The sequence below is a fragment of the Aspergillus homomorphus genome (assembly GCF_003184865.1).
Source record: "Aspergillus homomorphus CBS 101889 unplaced genomic scaffold BO97scaffold_8, whole genome shotgun sequence".
Classification (NCBI taxonomy): domain Eukaryota; kingdom Fungi; phylum Ascomycota; class Eurotiomycetes; order Eurotiales; family Aspergillaceae; genus Aspergillus; species Aspergillus homomorphus.
The window spans coordinates 781,657-799,148 of record NW_020291894.1 but is presented as its reverse complement, the minus strand read 5'-3'; the positions used below and the strand labels follow the sequence as shown (position 1 = coordinate 799,148).

General features: G+C 35.8%; 4 protein-coding genes across 4 annotated transcripts; 2 read left to right on the top strand and 2 right to left on the bottom strand.

Annotated features, from left to right (window-relative positions):
* Positions 1-1,687: 1,687 nt before the first annotated feature.
* On the top strand, positions 1,688-4,714 carry BO97DRAFT_465390 (uncharacterized protein; the record flags this gene model as incomplete). The annotated part of the gene is made up of 1 exon (XM_025699546.1): positions 1,688-4,714. One exon carries the CDS (start codon positions 1,688-1,690, stop codon positions 4,712-4,714), a length of 3,027 nt encoding a protein of 1,008 aa, XP_025553892.1.
* Positions 4,715-4,895: 181 nt separating this feature from the next.
* BO97DRAFT_422628 (uncharacterized protein) lies at positions 4,896-5,943 on the bottom strand (the record flags this gene model as incomplete). The annotated part of the gene is made up of 2 exons (XM_025696808.1): positions 4,896-4,961; positions 5,737-5,943. The coding sequence occupies 2 exons, from the start codon at positions 5,941-5,943 to the stop codon at positions 4,896-4,898; spliced, it is 273 nt and encodes a 90-aa protein (XP_025553891.1).
* A 5,807-nt stretch (positions 5,944-11,750) lies between these two features.
* BO97DRAFT_412537 (uncharacterized protein) lies at positions 11,751-12,749 on the bottom strand (the record flags this gene model as incomplete). The annotated part of the gene is made up of 4 exons (XM_025696243.1): positions 11,751-12,141; positions 12,232-12,591; positions 12,646-12,692; positions 12,723-12,749. 4 exons carry the CDS (start codon positions 12,747-12,749, stop codon positions 11,751-11,753), a joined length of 825 nt encoding a protein of 274 aa, XP_025553890.1.
* A 2,021-nt stretch (positions 12,750-14,770) lies between these two features.
* BO97DRAFT_465382 (D-aminoacid aminotransferase-like PLP-dependent enzyme) lies at positions 14,771-16,234 on the top strand (the record flags this gene model as incomplete). Its single annotated transcript, XM_025699545.1, has 6 exons — positions 14,771-14,833; positions 14,899-14,931; positions 15,012-15,155; positions 15,217-15,534; positions 15,604-15,869; positions 15,986-16,234. The coding sequence occupies exons 1-6, from the start codon at positions 14,791-14,793 to the stop codon at positions 16,232-16,234; spliced, it is 1,053 nt and encodes a 350-aa protein (XP_025553889.1). The 5' UTR covers positions 14,771-14,790.
* Positions 16,235-17,492: the final 1,258 nt, after the last annotated feature.

Below are 17,492 nucleotides of genomic sequence, written 5' to 3'. Positions count from 1 at the left end.
CTAATGTAAACCCTAATGTAAACCCTAATGTAAACCCTAATGTAACCCTAATGTAAACCCTAAACCCTAATGTAAACCCTAATGTAAACCCTAATACTTTTATCTTAATCATATTTAATTATATAATTAAATTATGCTTTATATCTTAATCTAATTATTAGATTATAATCAGATTAAGATTAAAATATAATAGTCAGGTTAAGCTACTCTAGACCTGTGTATACAGTTAAGCTTTAATTAACTAGAACTTAAGGCTTAGCTAAGCTGCTATATGATTACTTTAAACTCATATAACTTACTTAATTACCTTGCCTAACCTTAACTTAGCTTTAAGTTTTATCCAATTAAGTTTAGTCTATTTAAGGCTGAGCTAAGCTGAGTAAGCCATGAGTTTTCAAGCTGCCTCTGCTATGTTTAAACCCTATTAAGGATATATTTTCTTTACTAAATCTGAGTGAAGTTGGTATCTTAAGGCTCATCTTTATATAAAGTTGTAATTAAAAAAATTTTACTATTATTTTTCTTACAATCTTTACATCCAGATAAAGGATCTAGACAGGCTGGAATATTCCATATTCCAGTACCGGATGGCTTACCGGCTTCTGCTGTTGATAGAATCATGATATCACCAATACGCGATTCAGTGTAAGCTAGGCAGACAGGGATAAGGTCGAAGTTTGTATTCAGCGGATGATGACGACTCATACCTTGCGTCCTTAACCCAGCAGGTGGTGTATACGAGAAGCTGAAAGCCCAGAATTACTCTTTCCTGCGTCATATGGAAAGCCAAATTTACGATTTAGCGATGGGCTTGAGGGTTCTAGATGGATATCGCTGGGAGCCGCATATATCGGGAATGGGATAAAGCCTTCTGCATGCGGAAATCAATACCATGGATGTGGGGGGATGTTGAACACGGGTAGTGAATTGAGTTCACGGTACGTGATAAAGTTAGCGGATCGACACATTTACAATATGGCCCGAAGATTCGGTGCGATCGCAGTCCCAATGACAGCATCTGTGACATGTGACTGTACAAAAATATTGGGTGCGGCAATGAGTTATCAATGAGAATGACTAGAGACATCCCCTCCATAATAGGCCACGCCGCTGAGGTCGCTCATTGTTTGATGTTGGCATTGGCCCAGATAAAAGCCCCGCCTGTTGGTTGTACCATGAATATCATGAACCTTTCGCTTTTCCGTCATTAATATACGAGATTGCTATAGCGAAGGTTGTTGGGTCGAACTAAAAATCGGGTTTGTTCACTATTTCCCTAAGACAATACGATAGTCAATCGGTCACGAATCCGGATAAAAGAAAGGCAACAGTGATATTGACGAAACTCTGCCTGGTTAACAAAGAACAATAGTAGAATCAGGCCGATAATAAGATTATGTTCCATGGGTTGGTGAAGCCAGATATCATAAGGAGTGATAATGAATCTAGACCAGCAGATACAGCATTGTAACTTTATTTACGATATATTGGCCGATTCCGGCTTCAGCTGAGGCAAAGTAGATCACATCACTGTGCTGTAACCTTTGTATTCCGCGGAACCTCTTGTGCTCATATCTTATAATGACGCAGCTATGATGGCTGACTAGGCTATATATAGAAAGTGGTTGGCACACCAGGTCTACTCACAACACAGAATGAGCCGTGAGAGGATAGCCTGGTCTGCAACATGACGCATATTCATATTGCAGGGAACGTTAGCTTTAATGGGCTAATCTACCCACGAAGTGGGGGCGGGGACAAGAATACAAAACTGTGTTTTGAGGTCCTTGAGGGAGGTGCCACTTTGATTACAAGACTTCTTAGTGAACCAGGATTTAAAAAGCAACACAATTGCACTGTTGATGGACCAAATGTTGAAAAGGCTTGCCAAGGACACCCCCCGGATGGCAGTGGGGTTAACCATTCCAATAAATCACCAAATGCTGGCTCGTCCTCCGAAGTCTCTTCTCATACTACACCTGGGCAATCATCCGAGCAAGGAAAGCATAAAAAGGGTGCCACCACTCCTACACAGGCAGATAAGCCCGGTTCTGGCGGGACCAGCTATTCCAGTGAAAATCTGAATTCAGACTCGTCCTCTGAAGTCTCTCCTCATACTACACCTGGGCAATTATCTGAGCAAGACGGGTGTGAGAAGGGTACCACCAATTCTACGCAGACAGATAAACCCAGTTCCGGCGGGGCCAGCCATTCCAGTAAATCACCAAATACAGGCTCGTCTTCTGGAGTCTCTCCTCATACTGCACCTGGGCAAGCATCTGAGCAAGGCGAGCGTACGATTGACGATGCTGCAATGCGAGATGGGACAGAATCCCGACGTCTATCGCAGGCTGACGTGTTCTACTGCATGTCATGCAGTGTTCCTAATGCATCTGCCGGTGATGGTTTGATGAATGCAATCCTGGACTTGCAAGCACAAAAGTCTGAGTCTGCGGCTGTTCAACACTACAAAGTGGAGCAACTTCGCAAATTCGATTCCAATCCTACATGGTATGAATCAATATCGTCTGGTGAAGCGGAAACGATAGTGATGGAAGGTCCGACCTCAACAGAACCGAATATCCGAAAATGTACTGAATGGCTTGCAAGAGCACAGTGCAAGAAATTAATTTTCAAGATGACTCGGCCTCTCGCTCGTGGGGCAATATGGGATCATATTCGACGGCGCACGAAGGAATTGTTTGTCATAGTGGATGCGAATGACCTCCGCGCAGAAGGCCTTGACATCAGTCGCCACTTATCATGGGAAAGCACGGCACAGACCTTCGTGAAATATGCTGCGTCAACTCGTTGGTTGCACTCCCTTATATACTGTCCACATTTAATCGTCCTTTTTGGTTGTGAGGGTGTGATACATTGCAAGGAGGGTCAAGAAAGCACGCTATACTTTGATCCAAAGAATGCGGAAGGTGACTTTGCATCGCGTCACTCAAAGGGAATAGTGGACGTTACCGGAGCGTTCATTGCGGGACTCGCTTCATCGATATCAGATTCGTCGGTGGCGAGTAAAACAGAAATTGATGGTATTTTGCCAAGCGCTATAAGGCAAGGGTTAACAAGTGCTCGCCGACTTGTTGAAGAGGGTTTTATTTCTTACAAAAATAGCACCCCAGATTATCCAGTCGAGCAAGTGACGGCAAAGAGAGAACAGAATCACACAATAAGCTCCATCCGTATTCCGAAGGAGGACAGTAAACCTAATTCCTGGTCGATATTCCTCAACTTAATGGGCGACACAACGGAAATTGCTCGGTTTATTGTTCGAAACGGCCCAGGAGTTGTATTGAGCAGAGTTCAAACAGCGCAATTCGGCCAGTTAATAACAGCCGACAGACAGGAAATGGAAGGGTTCCGTGCTATCACTAATCTCGTCGAAGAATATATAAACGGAAGCAAAATTGAACCGTTATCAATAGGGGTATTTGGGCCTCCAGGTTGTGGAAAGTCGTTTGCCTTAACGGAAGTAATCACGGGAGGTCCTCATCCAGCAAAAGTTGAAAAAAAGCATTTCAATATCTCCCAATTCCAGCAGTATTCCGACTTACTGTCTGCATTTCAGGAAATCCGAGATGTGGTACTATCTGGAAAAATCCCAATGGCTCTCTTCGACGAGTTCGATACCTCTTTTGGCACAACAAAACTCGGGTGGCTGCGATATTTTCTCGCCCCCATGCAGGACGGCCGGTTTCTGGACCAGGGCCAGACACACCCGCTTGGGCGCTCAATTTTCGTTTTCATGGGGGGTACTTCAGCAACGTTCGCTGATTTTGTAAAGAGTACAGGTTCAGTCGATCAACCCGGCGAGGCTCCAAATCCAAAGACAAGGAAATGTTCGGAAACGCAACATTTCAAATCAGTCAAAGGTCCAGATTTTGTGAGCCGGTTACGCGGGTATGTCGATATTCGTGGTCCAGACCGACTTAACAACCTTGACCGGATGTATTCCATACGACGGGCTATTCTGCTCCGGGCGTTGCTTGAACGGCGCATGAATATGTCAAGTCAACATCTTCATGTTGATGATACCGTTTTGGCGGGACTTCTCAAAGTGCCTGAGTTCAATCATGGTGCTCGCTCACTAGAAGCGATACTTGATATGAGCAGAGTCTCAGGACGCAGAGAGTTTGAACGCGCAGCACTCCCTTCAGAGCATCAACTATGCTTACATGTGAAGTCAGAAGTTTTCATGGATTTGGTAAGAACCAAGGACGGACTGCCGGATCCCCTGCATGAGAATGTCTCCAGAAAAATAAAAGAGAGACTCAGTTCTCTGAGAATCAATAACGATTACTCAAACTGGGGAAAGGAAATACTGGCTTCATACGATACGCACACTGCAGCAGATGATATCGTACGCAAACTACGCTCGATTAACTGTTACATTGTTCCAAAGCCTTCCTATCCTGAAGAGTCACTGCCTTCTAGCCCCGAACCACAGCTCAAGGACGACGAAAAAGATCGACTAGCCCGCGAGGATTATGAGCGTTATCTAATGGAAATCTCAAACAACCAGGAGTCAAGAAACACCGACAGAGGAACAAAGCCCGTATCATGGGAGGAAGAAAGAGAAGATGTGAAGACGATATTTCATGAGTTAATCGAATCTATCTTGGATATTATGAAGGAATGCGACTGCTGTGTCTATTCATTGAAGTTTGGAGCGCCAATCGCGTCCAAGTGCGTACCGATCTGAGGCGACAACATGTTGCAATAAGTGGTATGTGTCTCCCAGTGTATACACAGCCGGCCAGAGACAGGTTTTGGTGACTCGGTGCTTTCCAGGTACACGAGATATTCCCTTTCAGCCTCCGCTTTGCCTTTTCATCTGTACATTGGGCGACAACCGAACATGGGGGCCAATCTGTTGCGGCCCCTTAATCTTCAGCTATTTGGGCACTCAGCACTTTGAGTAATAGTGGCCGCAGTGCACCCGACAGCTTCTAAGGAGGGCGTTAGCAATAATTATTTATCTCTTCAGCGCCCAATTTGTCAACCACGGAAGAGGGATCCATGTCGCACTGTGAAGTTATCTATCATGGAAGTCCCTCTTACGAGCAAGCATCCTTTCTTAGTTGACCCGTATAATATTAGCTATTTGATACTTACTATGGATGAACATTGAACTATGATTTAACACTGCGACTCATGTATGTATACTCAAAAAGCCTTTTGAGAAAAGAGATGACATTAATTCTGTGCTAACAAGGGTTCCGAACTCAAAAGGGAGGAAAGGAAAGGCCTGTATTGCCTTATTCTTTACGATATAAATATGTTGGCCGTGGATGCCCTATTAACCTACAGTAGGATAATATCATTATATCAATACGGAATAAACTCCTGGCGTTCCATTGAAAGCTTTTGAATATCTGTGAGTCAGCCTCTACGGCACGAGGTGGTGGTGCAGATTAGAATCAGTAGTATACACAGGCAAGGAGTGCTTCACCATCCGCCTTAACATCTCAACGACTTCAGTTACAGATTCATGTCTTTTGTTGGGATCACCATTGACAACCATAGCCTCCCTCGCATTTCGCTGCATTATTTAAACCCCCTTCCTCTCTGACTATCTCATATGGTATGTAAGTGCTTGAGAGGCTAACCGACCACCTCTCTACCGACTGCCATAGAACAGGTTCAAAATTTAATGTTTTTGAGACCACTAAAAGAAGATACTGGTGCCTTTCCTTTCCCCCGGGGCAGTGTCTTAATTTAAACATCGATAACTTTGTCCATCTCCGTGCGCAGACACTCGGCCAAGCCATGTGTTGCGCCCCGCTTGTCCTCTTCCGCGTCGTTGACCGCATCTTGCACGTACTGCAGGTGATACGCGCCCATCTCAGCTCGGAGCGTGTCAACATCCTGAGTATTGTACAGGGTAGAACATTCTTCTTCCTTGTTCTGGCGCTTATCAATCCTTGCCATCGTGACCCGTATCTGCTGGAAAGCAGATATATCTAGGAGTAGACTTATTTTGATCCAGTTAAAGCCCTCTAGGCAGTAATCTTTGTAGAGTGTAAGTATAGCTGAGATGTTATCCTATAATTGGGTGTTGTTTCTCTAAGTTGCTTTATATCATACGGATTTCTTAGCCCGGATTTAAAGACAGTGCGAGACGTTAGTAGTAATAATCTCTGCCAGTATTGCGTAGGCCTCGCCAGAGACCGCGGGTTCATGGGTCAGGTCTAAACCCAACCTATTTCTTAGTGGGGGTTGGATTAATAAGCTTAATTTATAGATTAAATATACATTTGATATCCAATTTATGGATTCTTAATAAGTATCTATAAATTAATAAACTAGATAAATATTAGAAAAACATAGAAATTATATAAATTATAGAATTCTAGGTATATTTAAAAAGATTAAACTTTTAATCTAAGATAATTTAATATAAAGAAATATCTAGTTACATAAGAGCTTATAATATCAAAAACTAAAGAATTAGATTTAAATTTATATAATATATACCTAATATATATTGAATATTTTATTATGAGACGTGGCAGAACTAGTTCAATAACTTAAGGCTTACTCAGCTCAGCTTATTTATTAAGTAAATTATATCCTGCTTAACTATTTAATAAGTAAAGTTTAGTTAATCCTTAATTCAATTACTTAACTATTCTTAACTAGAGTGGTTAACAGCCAGGTTAGGTCAGGTTAATAGGAACTTTTATACCTGACCATAGGTTAATAATCAGGTTAAAGAAATTTTTATACCTGATTATAGTATAACTAAAAATAAGATAATTAATTATCTTAATTATTTTTAGTACTAAGATCTATCTACTATACCTTTTTTAATTCTAGTATAATTAAGGTATATCTAGATTAAATAAAAATTAATCTAATTATTTTAATTATTATCTAAAAATATACAAAAATAAGCTTTCCAGAATAAAAAAAAATAATTAAAAAATATAATAATATTTTTTTTTATCTATAAGAAAAGATAAGAAAATCCTGATAATATTAATATAATTTAATTTTTTAAAATATTATTATTTTTATAGTAAGAAATATAAAAAAAAATATATAATTATAATTTAATTTAAGTTATATATTAAAGATCTAATAAATTATATAAAAAATATTATATTTTTACTATTAAAATAATAATTAAGAACTAGTATAATATTTTTAAATTATTATTAAATCTTTTTAAATAAGTTTAATAAATCTATTATTTTCTTATTTTTTATTAAAAAAGATCTTAATTATTTATATATTAGATTAAAGATTATTTATATTATATTATATAATTAATTTATCTCAGTAATTATATTATCTATAATTATCTAATTTAAATATTAGATATTATACTATACCTCTAATAATAGATTTTATAAAAATCTTTTTTAGATTTTTCTTATATATATATTTTTTTATTTAAATTTATTATTCTTATTTAATACCTATATTTAGATCTCTGGAAAAAATTAGATATATTAAAATTATAAGATTTCTAGAAATTAAAATATAAATAATAAAATATTTATTAAGATATAGTTTATATTTTAATAATATACTATATTTAGATTTCAGACTTATAATAAAAGAAAAAATTATTTAAATCTTAATCTTAAATATAACTCTAAATAATTAAATATTTAAATTATTTAAAAAAAGAAAATATTTAATCTCTAGATTTTAAATATAATTTTTTATTTACTATATTTATTAATAATAATAAATATAGTAAATAAATTAAGCTAGAAAAAGAAATATAATAAATTATATTTATATATAAATATATTTTTAAATTAAATAATATTATTTTTACAGAATTTTTTTATTTTTTTTTTATTAATTTATTATTTATAGAATTTTTCTAGTACTATAAGTTAATTATAATTATTTAGTTTATTTTTAGAAAATATTATTAAATCCTCTTTTTTTATTTTTTAGATTTTTATAAATAATAATAAATCTTAAATTAAAATAAATTACTTAAGCTAGATTTTTATTTCTTTTCTAAATCTTAAGATTATATATATTATAAAAAATTAAAAAATTATTTTATATCTAATTCTGTAAGAAAAACTTTTTATCTTTTATAATTAATAGTAAAAAATATTTTTTTCTAAAATTTATTTATAAATTTAAAAACCACTATTTTACTTTAGTTAAGAGAAATTATTAATATTATAAAAAATTTTTTAAAAAAATATATTATTTTCTGATAAAATTTCTTATATTTATTATTTTATATATCTTTATATTTTATAATATTTAAAAATTAAAAATTTAGGAACTAGTTCTATAAACTATTATCTTTATAAAAATTATAAAAAAAATATCTTTAGTTATATCTAAGTAAATAATTAGTTAAATATTAAGTAAAGAATTATTATAAGTATTTATTTATTTTTTTAAAATAAATCTTTATTAATTATTCTTTATTTCTAGATCTTTATTATTTATAATAAATAGAATTTTTAGAATTAAGTTCTATATTTTATAATTATTTATTATCTATTATTCCGGACTATTAAATATATATAATTTAAATAGATAATTAATTTTATTATTTTATTTCTCTACTAAAAACCAAGTTCTTTTAATTAAATATAAATTAAAGAACATCTATTAAAATTATCTAAAAAAATATATATAAAATTATTATTAAAATTTCTAAATATTAAATAAATATTAATTACAGTTAATTATTAGATTAGTTTTAATTAAAAAATATTTCTTATTTTAACTAGATATTTTCTAATAGAAAATATAGATTATTATAAGATTTTACTAAACTTTTAACTAGTATCTAGATTTTATATTAATAAAAATCTAGTTATAATTATTTTATTAATTTTATGAAAATATAATCTTTTTTATTAATTATTAAATATAATAACTAATAATACTAGTAATAATAATTTAATATTTAATTTAATTTTATTAAAATTTTAGATTTAATTTAATTAAAATACTTAGCTTTATAATATTTTTATTAATTTTAACTTTATAAAAATTATTTAAAATTAATATTATATTCTTTATTTTATTTATATAATTTAGTTTATAATTAATATTTTTTTATAGAAACTTTAGATTAAGGTCTTAAATAATATTATTAAATATATTTAAGATAATAATAATAAAAGTTTTAAAACCTCTTCTAGTATTTTAAGAATTCTTAAAAAAATATATTCTAAAAACTATTTATAAAAACTTTTTATAAATAATTTTTAGAGATTTTTTTTCTATAATAATATATTATATTAATTTTTAATTATAGATTTAGAAGATTATATAATTTATAAATATAAGTTTTTAATACTATAAAAAATTCTAGTTTATTTAATAATTAGAATTTAACTTAATCTATTATTTTTTTTTAGATTATAAGACCTACTGGAATTTAATCTATTTTATAATTTATTAAATATTTAATCTTTATTAAATAATTAAAAACTTTATTTAGTATTATAATTATACTAATATTAATTATCTTTAATTAATTTTAATTAAATAAAAATAAATAAAGTATCTTCTTAAACTTTTATATCTATTTTTTTTTTATATTTTATTTATTTAAAAATAATAGATCTATTATTTATAAGATTTATAATATCTATAATAATTTTTTTAATTATTTAGATTATTTTATTAATTAACTAGTAAAAAAATAAGTATCCTAAAAAAAAAAGATTTTTAAGAATTTATAAAATATATATTAAAAACTATAAAAATACTATTATTATATTTATTAAATAAAAGATTATATTTATATAATTATAATAATTCTTAATCTAATATCTAAACTTAAAAAATTTAAAAAAAATATATAGTTTAATAATAATATTAATTAATATAATAAATACTAGACTATCTTTAAAAAAATATTTTATTTTTATTATAGTTAAAATCTAGTTATTAATATATTATTTATTATTTTTAAATTATTTTTAGATTTAGATAAAGTTTTTTATAATATCTTTAAATACTAGAAATTCTTATCTGTAATAGAGATATTTAAGAAACTTAAAATATATTTAGATATTAAAAATATATAATTTATTTATTTATTTTTAATTTAATTAATACTATTTTAAATACTATAAAATATACTAATATTTTTATTTATTAAAAATCTTATTATAATTAGTTTTCTATTTTTTATCAGATAACTAAAGATTTCTTATTTATTATAACTAATAATATTAGTATTAAATATTTATTTAATAATTTTTAAAATATTTATTATTATTACTAAAATTATCTTTAACTTAATATAATTAAAGTAGTTATATTTTAGATATATATTAATTATTTTATTATAAATAAAAAATACTAGAATATTCTTAAGGATCTTAATCTAGACTTAATTATTTTTATATCTAAAAATTAAGAAAAAAATAAATTAATTACTATTTTTTATATTAATAAAAATAAAAATATAAATAATTTAAAAGATAATCCAGAAAATAAATTATTATTAAAAATAAAAAAAGTAGTCTTATTTAAATTTATAAGTATTATATATTCTTAAGTAGAGGCTTATTTTTTATAATTTTTATATTATTATAATTATTATTCTAAATAATATAAAAAGTAATTAATATATATATCTTATATTAAATATTATTCTTTTTATATTAAGTTTTATAAAAATTTTTTCTAAAGTATAATATATTCCTTAGAAGAAATAGATAGAATAAATAAAAAAAATAAAATAAATAAAGTAGAAAAAATAAATAAACTAAATATAAAGAATATAATTATACTATAATTAAAAATATATTATACTTTATATATTATCTATATAAAAGAGATATATATATTATTAATTAATCTATAATTAATAATCTATCTGCTATACCTAACTTTTCTAATTAATAGATATAAACAGTTAAAGTAATAGTTATATCTTAATCTAACCTTAACTATATAATTAAATTACTTTTTATATCTTAACCTAATCACCAGGTTATGATCAGGTTAAGGTTAAGGTATAACAGTCAGGTTAAGCTACTCTAGACCTGACCTGGCTGTTAGCTACTTTAACTTAACCTGACTATTATTCCTTAACCTTAACCTGATTATAACCTAGTAATTAGATTAAGATATAAAAAGTAATTTAAATATATAGTTAAAATTAGGTTAAGATATAATTATAACTTTAATTATTTATATCTATTAGAGTAGCTTAACCTGACTATTATACCTTAACCTTAACCTGACCTTAACCTGGCAGTCAGGTTAAGATATAAAAATCAGATTAACCGCAGGTATAACAGTTAACTGCGGTTAACTATTATACCTAAATCAGGCAGAATCAGGTAGAAATCAAGCAGAATTAGGCATAAATCGGGCAAGAATTAGACAGAAATATTCTGTTTAAACCTACTGCCTTCTTTAATAGGCTTAGTTACCGAGAAATTTAACCTGTAGGTTAACTGTTGGTTAACCTGGGGAGGAATATATATTTCTTATACCTAATCATTAATCTGACCTGACCTGGCTATTAACTACTCTAATATCTATTAAATAAAAAAATTAGATATAATAAATAGATTACTAATTATAGATTAATTAACAATATATATATTCTTTTTATATAAATAATATATAAAATATAATATATTTTTAATTTTACTTCAATGATATTTTTTATATCTAATTATCTACTTTTTCTACTTTCTTTACTTTATTGAATTTTTTTTTAGATTATACTATATTTTAGAAAAGACTTTATTAAAATTTAATATAAAAAATAATATCTAATATGAAATAAATACATCGCTATCGCCATGGCGGCGATGGAACGAAATCTTTCCCACTGTCGAGAACCAGCTGCGAACTCTGCCATTGATTTTTTCAATGCCGCCGTGCAAAATCGACTTCCCGGAGATCCACGGCGTCCTGGGGTTTTGGAAGGAGTGAATGATCGGGAGTGATGTTGGCGTGTGGTGCGGCCCATAGTTTCTTTGATACTTGTTATCAGCGAGCCCATTGAAAGGGTTGAGCAACAAAACCATGGTAGCCGTCGCGTCTCTCAGTCGTGCTCCTGTCAATATTAAAAAGGATGGGGACAGCAATACTCCGACGAAACCATGGCTGCCGAAACGCCGGAACGACGTCCAAACCCCTTTCTCGATTGGGAACCCGCAGCTATACTAGCGAAAGATGATTTCTCATCATACGATTATCAGCAGGAGGCTGTTTCGTGATTTAGATACCTTGCAAATAAATACCACATACCGCAGTCCGACTGCATGAACGATGCCACCTATGATGAACGGCCTCAGATCCCACAGTTCTCCGAGGTCAAGCCCGAGGTCCACTTTGTTGGCTGGACTATAAGAACTTGTCCCAAAAGGGAGTGCAAGCGTCTCCGAGAGAGCGATCCAAGCATTCCCATATGAGACTGCAAAGACCAAATTGGCAATGCGAGCCTGACAGACCGTTGGCCCTCGACGAAGAGATGGTAGCATCTCTGGTTCTGAATAGCAGCCCGAGTGCCCGTCTTTCAGGTCTTTAATACGCGCAAGAGTAATTCTGTCGGTGCAATTCTCGAGGTGCTGAGGATGATCTAAATGCGCTTGCTGCCTTTCTGGATTCCTGGATTCTATAAGTAGTAAATGTTTAATGATGTTGTATGGAGTAGCTAGTTACGGTAACGCATTCTTGCCACGGCACATGGCGGCTTTGTAACAGCCGGGCTGCAGCCACGTAGAATTAGATTTACACACGCGTCGAGGTGAAGCCGGCATGTCCATGTTTTGTGTGTCATCCTTGCCGAAGGATAGTATCAAGATTTACCCCACACTGTTGAATGAGCACACACAGTCTTTATTTTGATTTCCGCGGGCACGTCTCTCTGGCACGGATAACATTAGTTCTTTCCTCATCTCCATCGTGATTTCGACACCTTTCCCAATACAAGGATTCCTTGTACCATTCTCTTCCTGCCGAGAAACTATTCCACTGCTCATTATTACTTCTAAGCGCCTATCCACCAAATACGAAGGCAGCTATTGATTTTCTACCTTGCTCTCACTTATTCATACCATATCCACGCTACGACATACCAACGTTGACAGGGAGCATTTTCTTCCATAGAAACAACTGAGGTACGAGTTTTCTTGCTTTTTATTCCCGGTCTTAGCCTACTTCTGATGATGCTATCAATAGTACGACCGAGACGACATCCGCTACTCAAGAATCGCTCAAGAAGGCTATCATCAAGCCTATTTTTTCCGTTGCATCATGTCACCATCATCGAGTACCGCATCCGGCAATCAGATGTGTCGATTGACACCACCCGCTAAAGTATTGAAAAAGATAAGTCAATCAGCTAAGCCCGAAATCCACGCTCTCCTACAATTCATCATGCGACAATGTGGACTGAAAGCGCCACAGTGGAATATGCCACCAGAGTAGGTTGAAATGGTCTTGGAACTCCTGTCCACCCCGACCACAGCTGCTTTGGGCTGAGTTGCAGATATATCTTCACTTGTCTGGACAGATACCTTAAGGAGTGTGAAACAAACCTTCAATGGTTTCTTCCTCTTGAAGAATGGGTAATTATGTGCCCCAACGCCAAGGGAAACTCTAGAATACAGGTACTGCTTTGGCTTCAGAACCACCGTTGGAGATATTGCAATGATTGCTGTGCCCTCCACTCACATTCGTTGGCAGGCCCTGCATAATCTCTTCCGGCGTCAGAAGCCATGCTGTTCTGATTGTTACCTGATTCAAGGAATTTTTGACTGTATGCCGTATGCTGGTAAGGTCTACATTTGTCCATGCCTCAGTATCACATTTCTCGATAAGCTTCATTTGATACAACTATGCAAGGATGCTCGAAAATATGCACTACGTCCTGGAACAAAATATTGGGATCATGATTTGTTACATCATCCCGGTAGCAGAAAGCTATATGGGAATCTCCGTCAGGACTGCAACTTTGTAGGCCATCCTTTTATCGGGATTCAAATCAAGACTGAATTCTGCCTCAATGAGAATGGTATGAGATTGTGGGTAGCAAACCAATATATATTTGAAGCTCTAGAGGGAAGTCTCTCAACAAGTTCAAGCACTATTCCGATATGCTCATACAAGGATACTGGATTTTGGGTTAGGAGAGTCTTCCATGATGGTGGCTCGAGCTTTACAGGTTGGGACAAGAATCGGTCTACGCGCTACATGAAGTACCATGGCTGGGAAGGGTTAAGATCTGGAGAAATAACCTACACTTCCAGAATAACAACTCTGAAGGATCTAGGGAATACTGAATGGCCTAAAAGAGCTTGGAACAAGCATAGTGACCGCTGATGCGGTACTTGCTTCTATTGTCTTGCGCATCTGATGTATACTGTGATATCCTCCTATCTATTAGCCATAGCTTTAGCCTATCCAAATATGCATGCTACCTGTAGCGAGCACCTCATTGATAGATTTATTCTATGCGGGTACGACGTTGAATGGCTTTCCCGTGTTGACTCACAAGAACTAAACACTCCGCGACCCGCTTCAGAATTGACACTCATACACAACACGAAGGTCAGAGCTACGGCAGGACCGAGCCTAGATCCGTCGATCCGCGGACCGATCCGCGGACCGCTATCCGGAAGTTACTCTGGAATAGAGTGGCAAACTAGTGCCATGCACTGACAATTCCGGCCCTATCCTCGCTATCCGGTGATACGGAAACAAATCGCCTCGCCTGAAGTATAACATTGGTGTATACACTCTACTGAGAGTGCACTCCGCAACAAATTCAGGTCTACCCTGTCTACTGATACTATCAGTACTACCATGAAATCAGATACTTACCCCGAACCCCCTTCTGGGACCATCGGTAAGTCTCGATCCCCTTATGTAACTGATCCGTATTCCGATCCGGCGTGTTAATCCGTCCGACAGACTGGTCTTCACTTGGAAGCCAAAGCAGTGAATGTAGCTGGTGTCCCTCGCTCACATAACCCCAAAACTTGAACCCCGATCATCTGAGCCAACATTTATTCTAATTGATACAGTTCCTACTTCTCATGTGGAATGCACCTACTCCCCAACAGCAGGTTCCTGGGGCCCACCGACTGTGATCAACAACCCAAATCTTCAAATCAACGGCTTCGCAGTGGGACTAAACTATGGGCAACCATATTATGAATCTCTCACCGGTTAGCGATTCTCTTCATTCAAAAGCAACTCGAGTTTACTGATCACAGCATCTGCTAAAAGCCCGACGCACGCGAGATAATCGCGTCCTTCTCTTCCGGCCCCTTGATCATGCCCGTCACTTAGCAAATGCTGCAGCGGCAGTAGGCATGACGGCTATCCCCGAGCATCTCTTCCTGATGTGTGTTAGGATGGCAGTAGCAATGAATACTTGCTATGTGCCTCCGCCACATACGGACGCGGTGCTCTACCTTCGCCCGCTTCTGTTTCAGCCCAGTCTTCCTCGCATTCGGGATTCCCCGGTCCAGCATACATTCTGTGTATTTGTCCGACCGGGAATGGTGTATCCGCGGACAGCGGCGCAGGATGCAATAGTGCTGAGTGATATTGAAGCTAATAATGCCCCCAATCCAGCGGAAAGCCAGAACTGCTCCAGAAGCGGGGCATGAGACGATGTGGGGAAAAGGAAATTGGAAGTTACAGCTCAGCTAGATGGTCAACGGGAACAACGGGACGGATACACTATGAAGCTTCGACTGGAATACTCGCGACATGGGACGTTGATCAACGGGTTTACGACGTCCGCATTCCTTGGGGTGCAGGAGGAGCATGGAAAGTATACGTTGATGGTGCCGAGACATCCCAGCCGGAGCATCATTAGTGACACTTGCGTTGCAATTGCTATACGGCTTGGGTGGAAGGTAAAGGTTGGGCCGGTATGTATTTCGCTTAGCACATACACCACCCCCCCAGGGGTCTGGCACTGTGTTCCTTCCACTCTGTCACGCATGGACTAACTATAAGGAATGGCGCTGCTCCGGCGCTGTCGCAGATTTTGTTCGATGACATCGGCACCCTGTCCGAAGTCATTGCCACGAGCACATGGCACCGGCTGCTCCCCATTCGACTAATCTTTTGTCCATCTGCCCGACAGACAGTAGTGTATCAAGCTGGGTCTCAGCAGGCGGGCCCTGCGTGCCGGTTGCTGCGCAATGCGATCGGGAGAATCATGGGTGGGGAAGTCTCGGACATATGGCAGTGGTGTGTGCCAGTGACGCAGCAGGATCGATATCCTGGTTGAGTGACGGCATGAGTGACGGCATGAGCTGGATGCGGGTAGATCTATGCACATTCACTTCCTCCTTGCCAGTTGCAGTCGAGATGCGATTCTGTTCTTCTCCCCTATCCCTTCGGCTGAAATGATGCCAGGGTGGCGTTTACTTCCGGTGGTCTAGATCACCTTCCCTCAGCCAATGCTTGCAATCTCCGTCTTCAGAGGCCTGATCGACGTCTGGTCGCTAGTCTCCCGAACTAGATAGACTTATCTTATCTCGCCGGATTCTGTACATTGCATGGTATCTGGACTTTTATGGATCATTTAGTGATCAATACGACAATGCGTCGCGACTCACGGGGCGATGATCGTGCAAGCAGCCTGTCCCACCTCCGTTTGCAACTGTCCTGGACTTTCTTCCCACTGGGATACGATGGTCTCCCAGTCTTTACTAATGCTTGTATACGTGACTACTCGCACGTGTAGTGCCACTGGTCGTTTTTCCGAGGCTCGGGCCATTATCGGCGTCACCAGTCCAGTGATGAGGAGACTGACAACTTGGGAAATCTCGCGCCAGCGAATACTGACCAAGGTAATGCACAGTCAAGTTGTCCAAGCCTTTCATCTCCGGGACATACTGGCCCGAAGGAACACTCCAGGCCCTAAACTTGCTGTATGCACCAGAGGAGGGGAAGGAAACAGCCACGTATGACCAAGGTGGAGTTTTGGTCAACTCCCATTCGATAGTCAAGCAAAAGCACCGGCGATCAGAAGAGGCAACAAAAAAGGAGTAGCTCTGCTTAACCGGGCGTTGGCGCAGGTCGACCGCATTGACGAGATTTCTTTGGCGCTGTGCTAGGCCAGGGTGTCTGAGGCTGGACTGGGCCAGCGGGCCGGGGCTGAGACTCACGGCCGCTAGCTAGCCACGGTCTTCTCCGTGCCATTTAGGTGGCGTTCACTAGTTACAGTAAACTACTGATATCAGTAATCAATTCAGATCACCCGTAAAATTGCTGATGGTGGAGAATTCTCTATATTAAATAATATGTAAAATAGCCCCAAACTGACCGATTAGCTAAGAGAATCAACTAGTAAGTTTAGGTGACGTGCTTTAGTGTATTTCATATATCCTCATGTATACAGTGGCTGTATTAAAAGTCATAAACTCTGAGTTATTTTATTATATAATCAGTTATGTAGAATCACATTATTTAACAGAAGAGATTCAAATCCAAGTCTCTAGTGTTGGACATGAAGTAATTTAGTACATAAAATCCACTTGAAC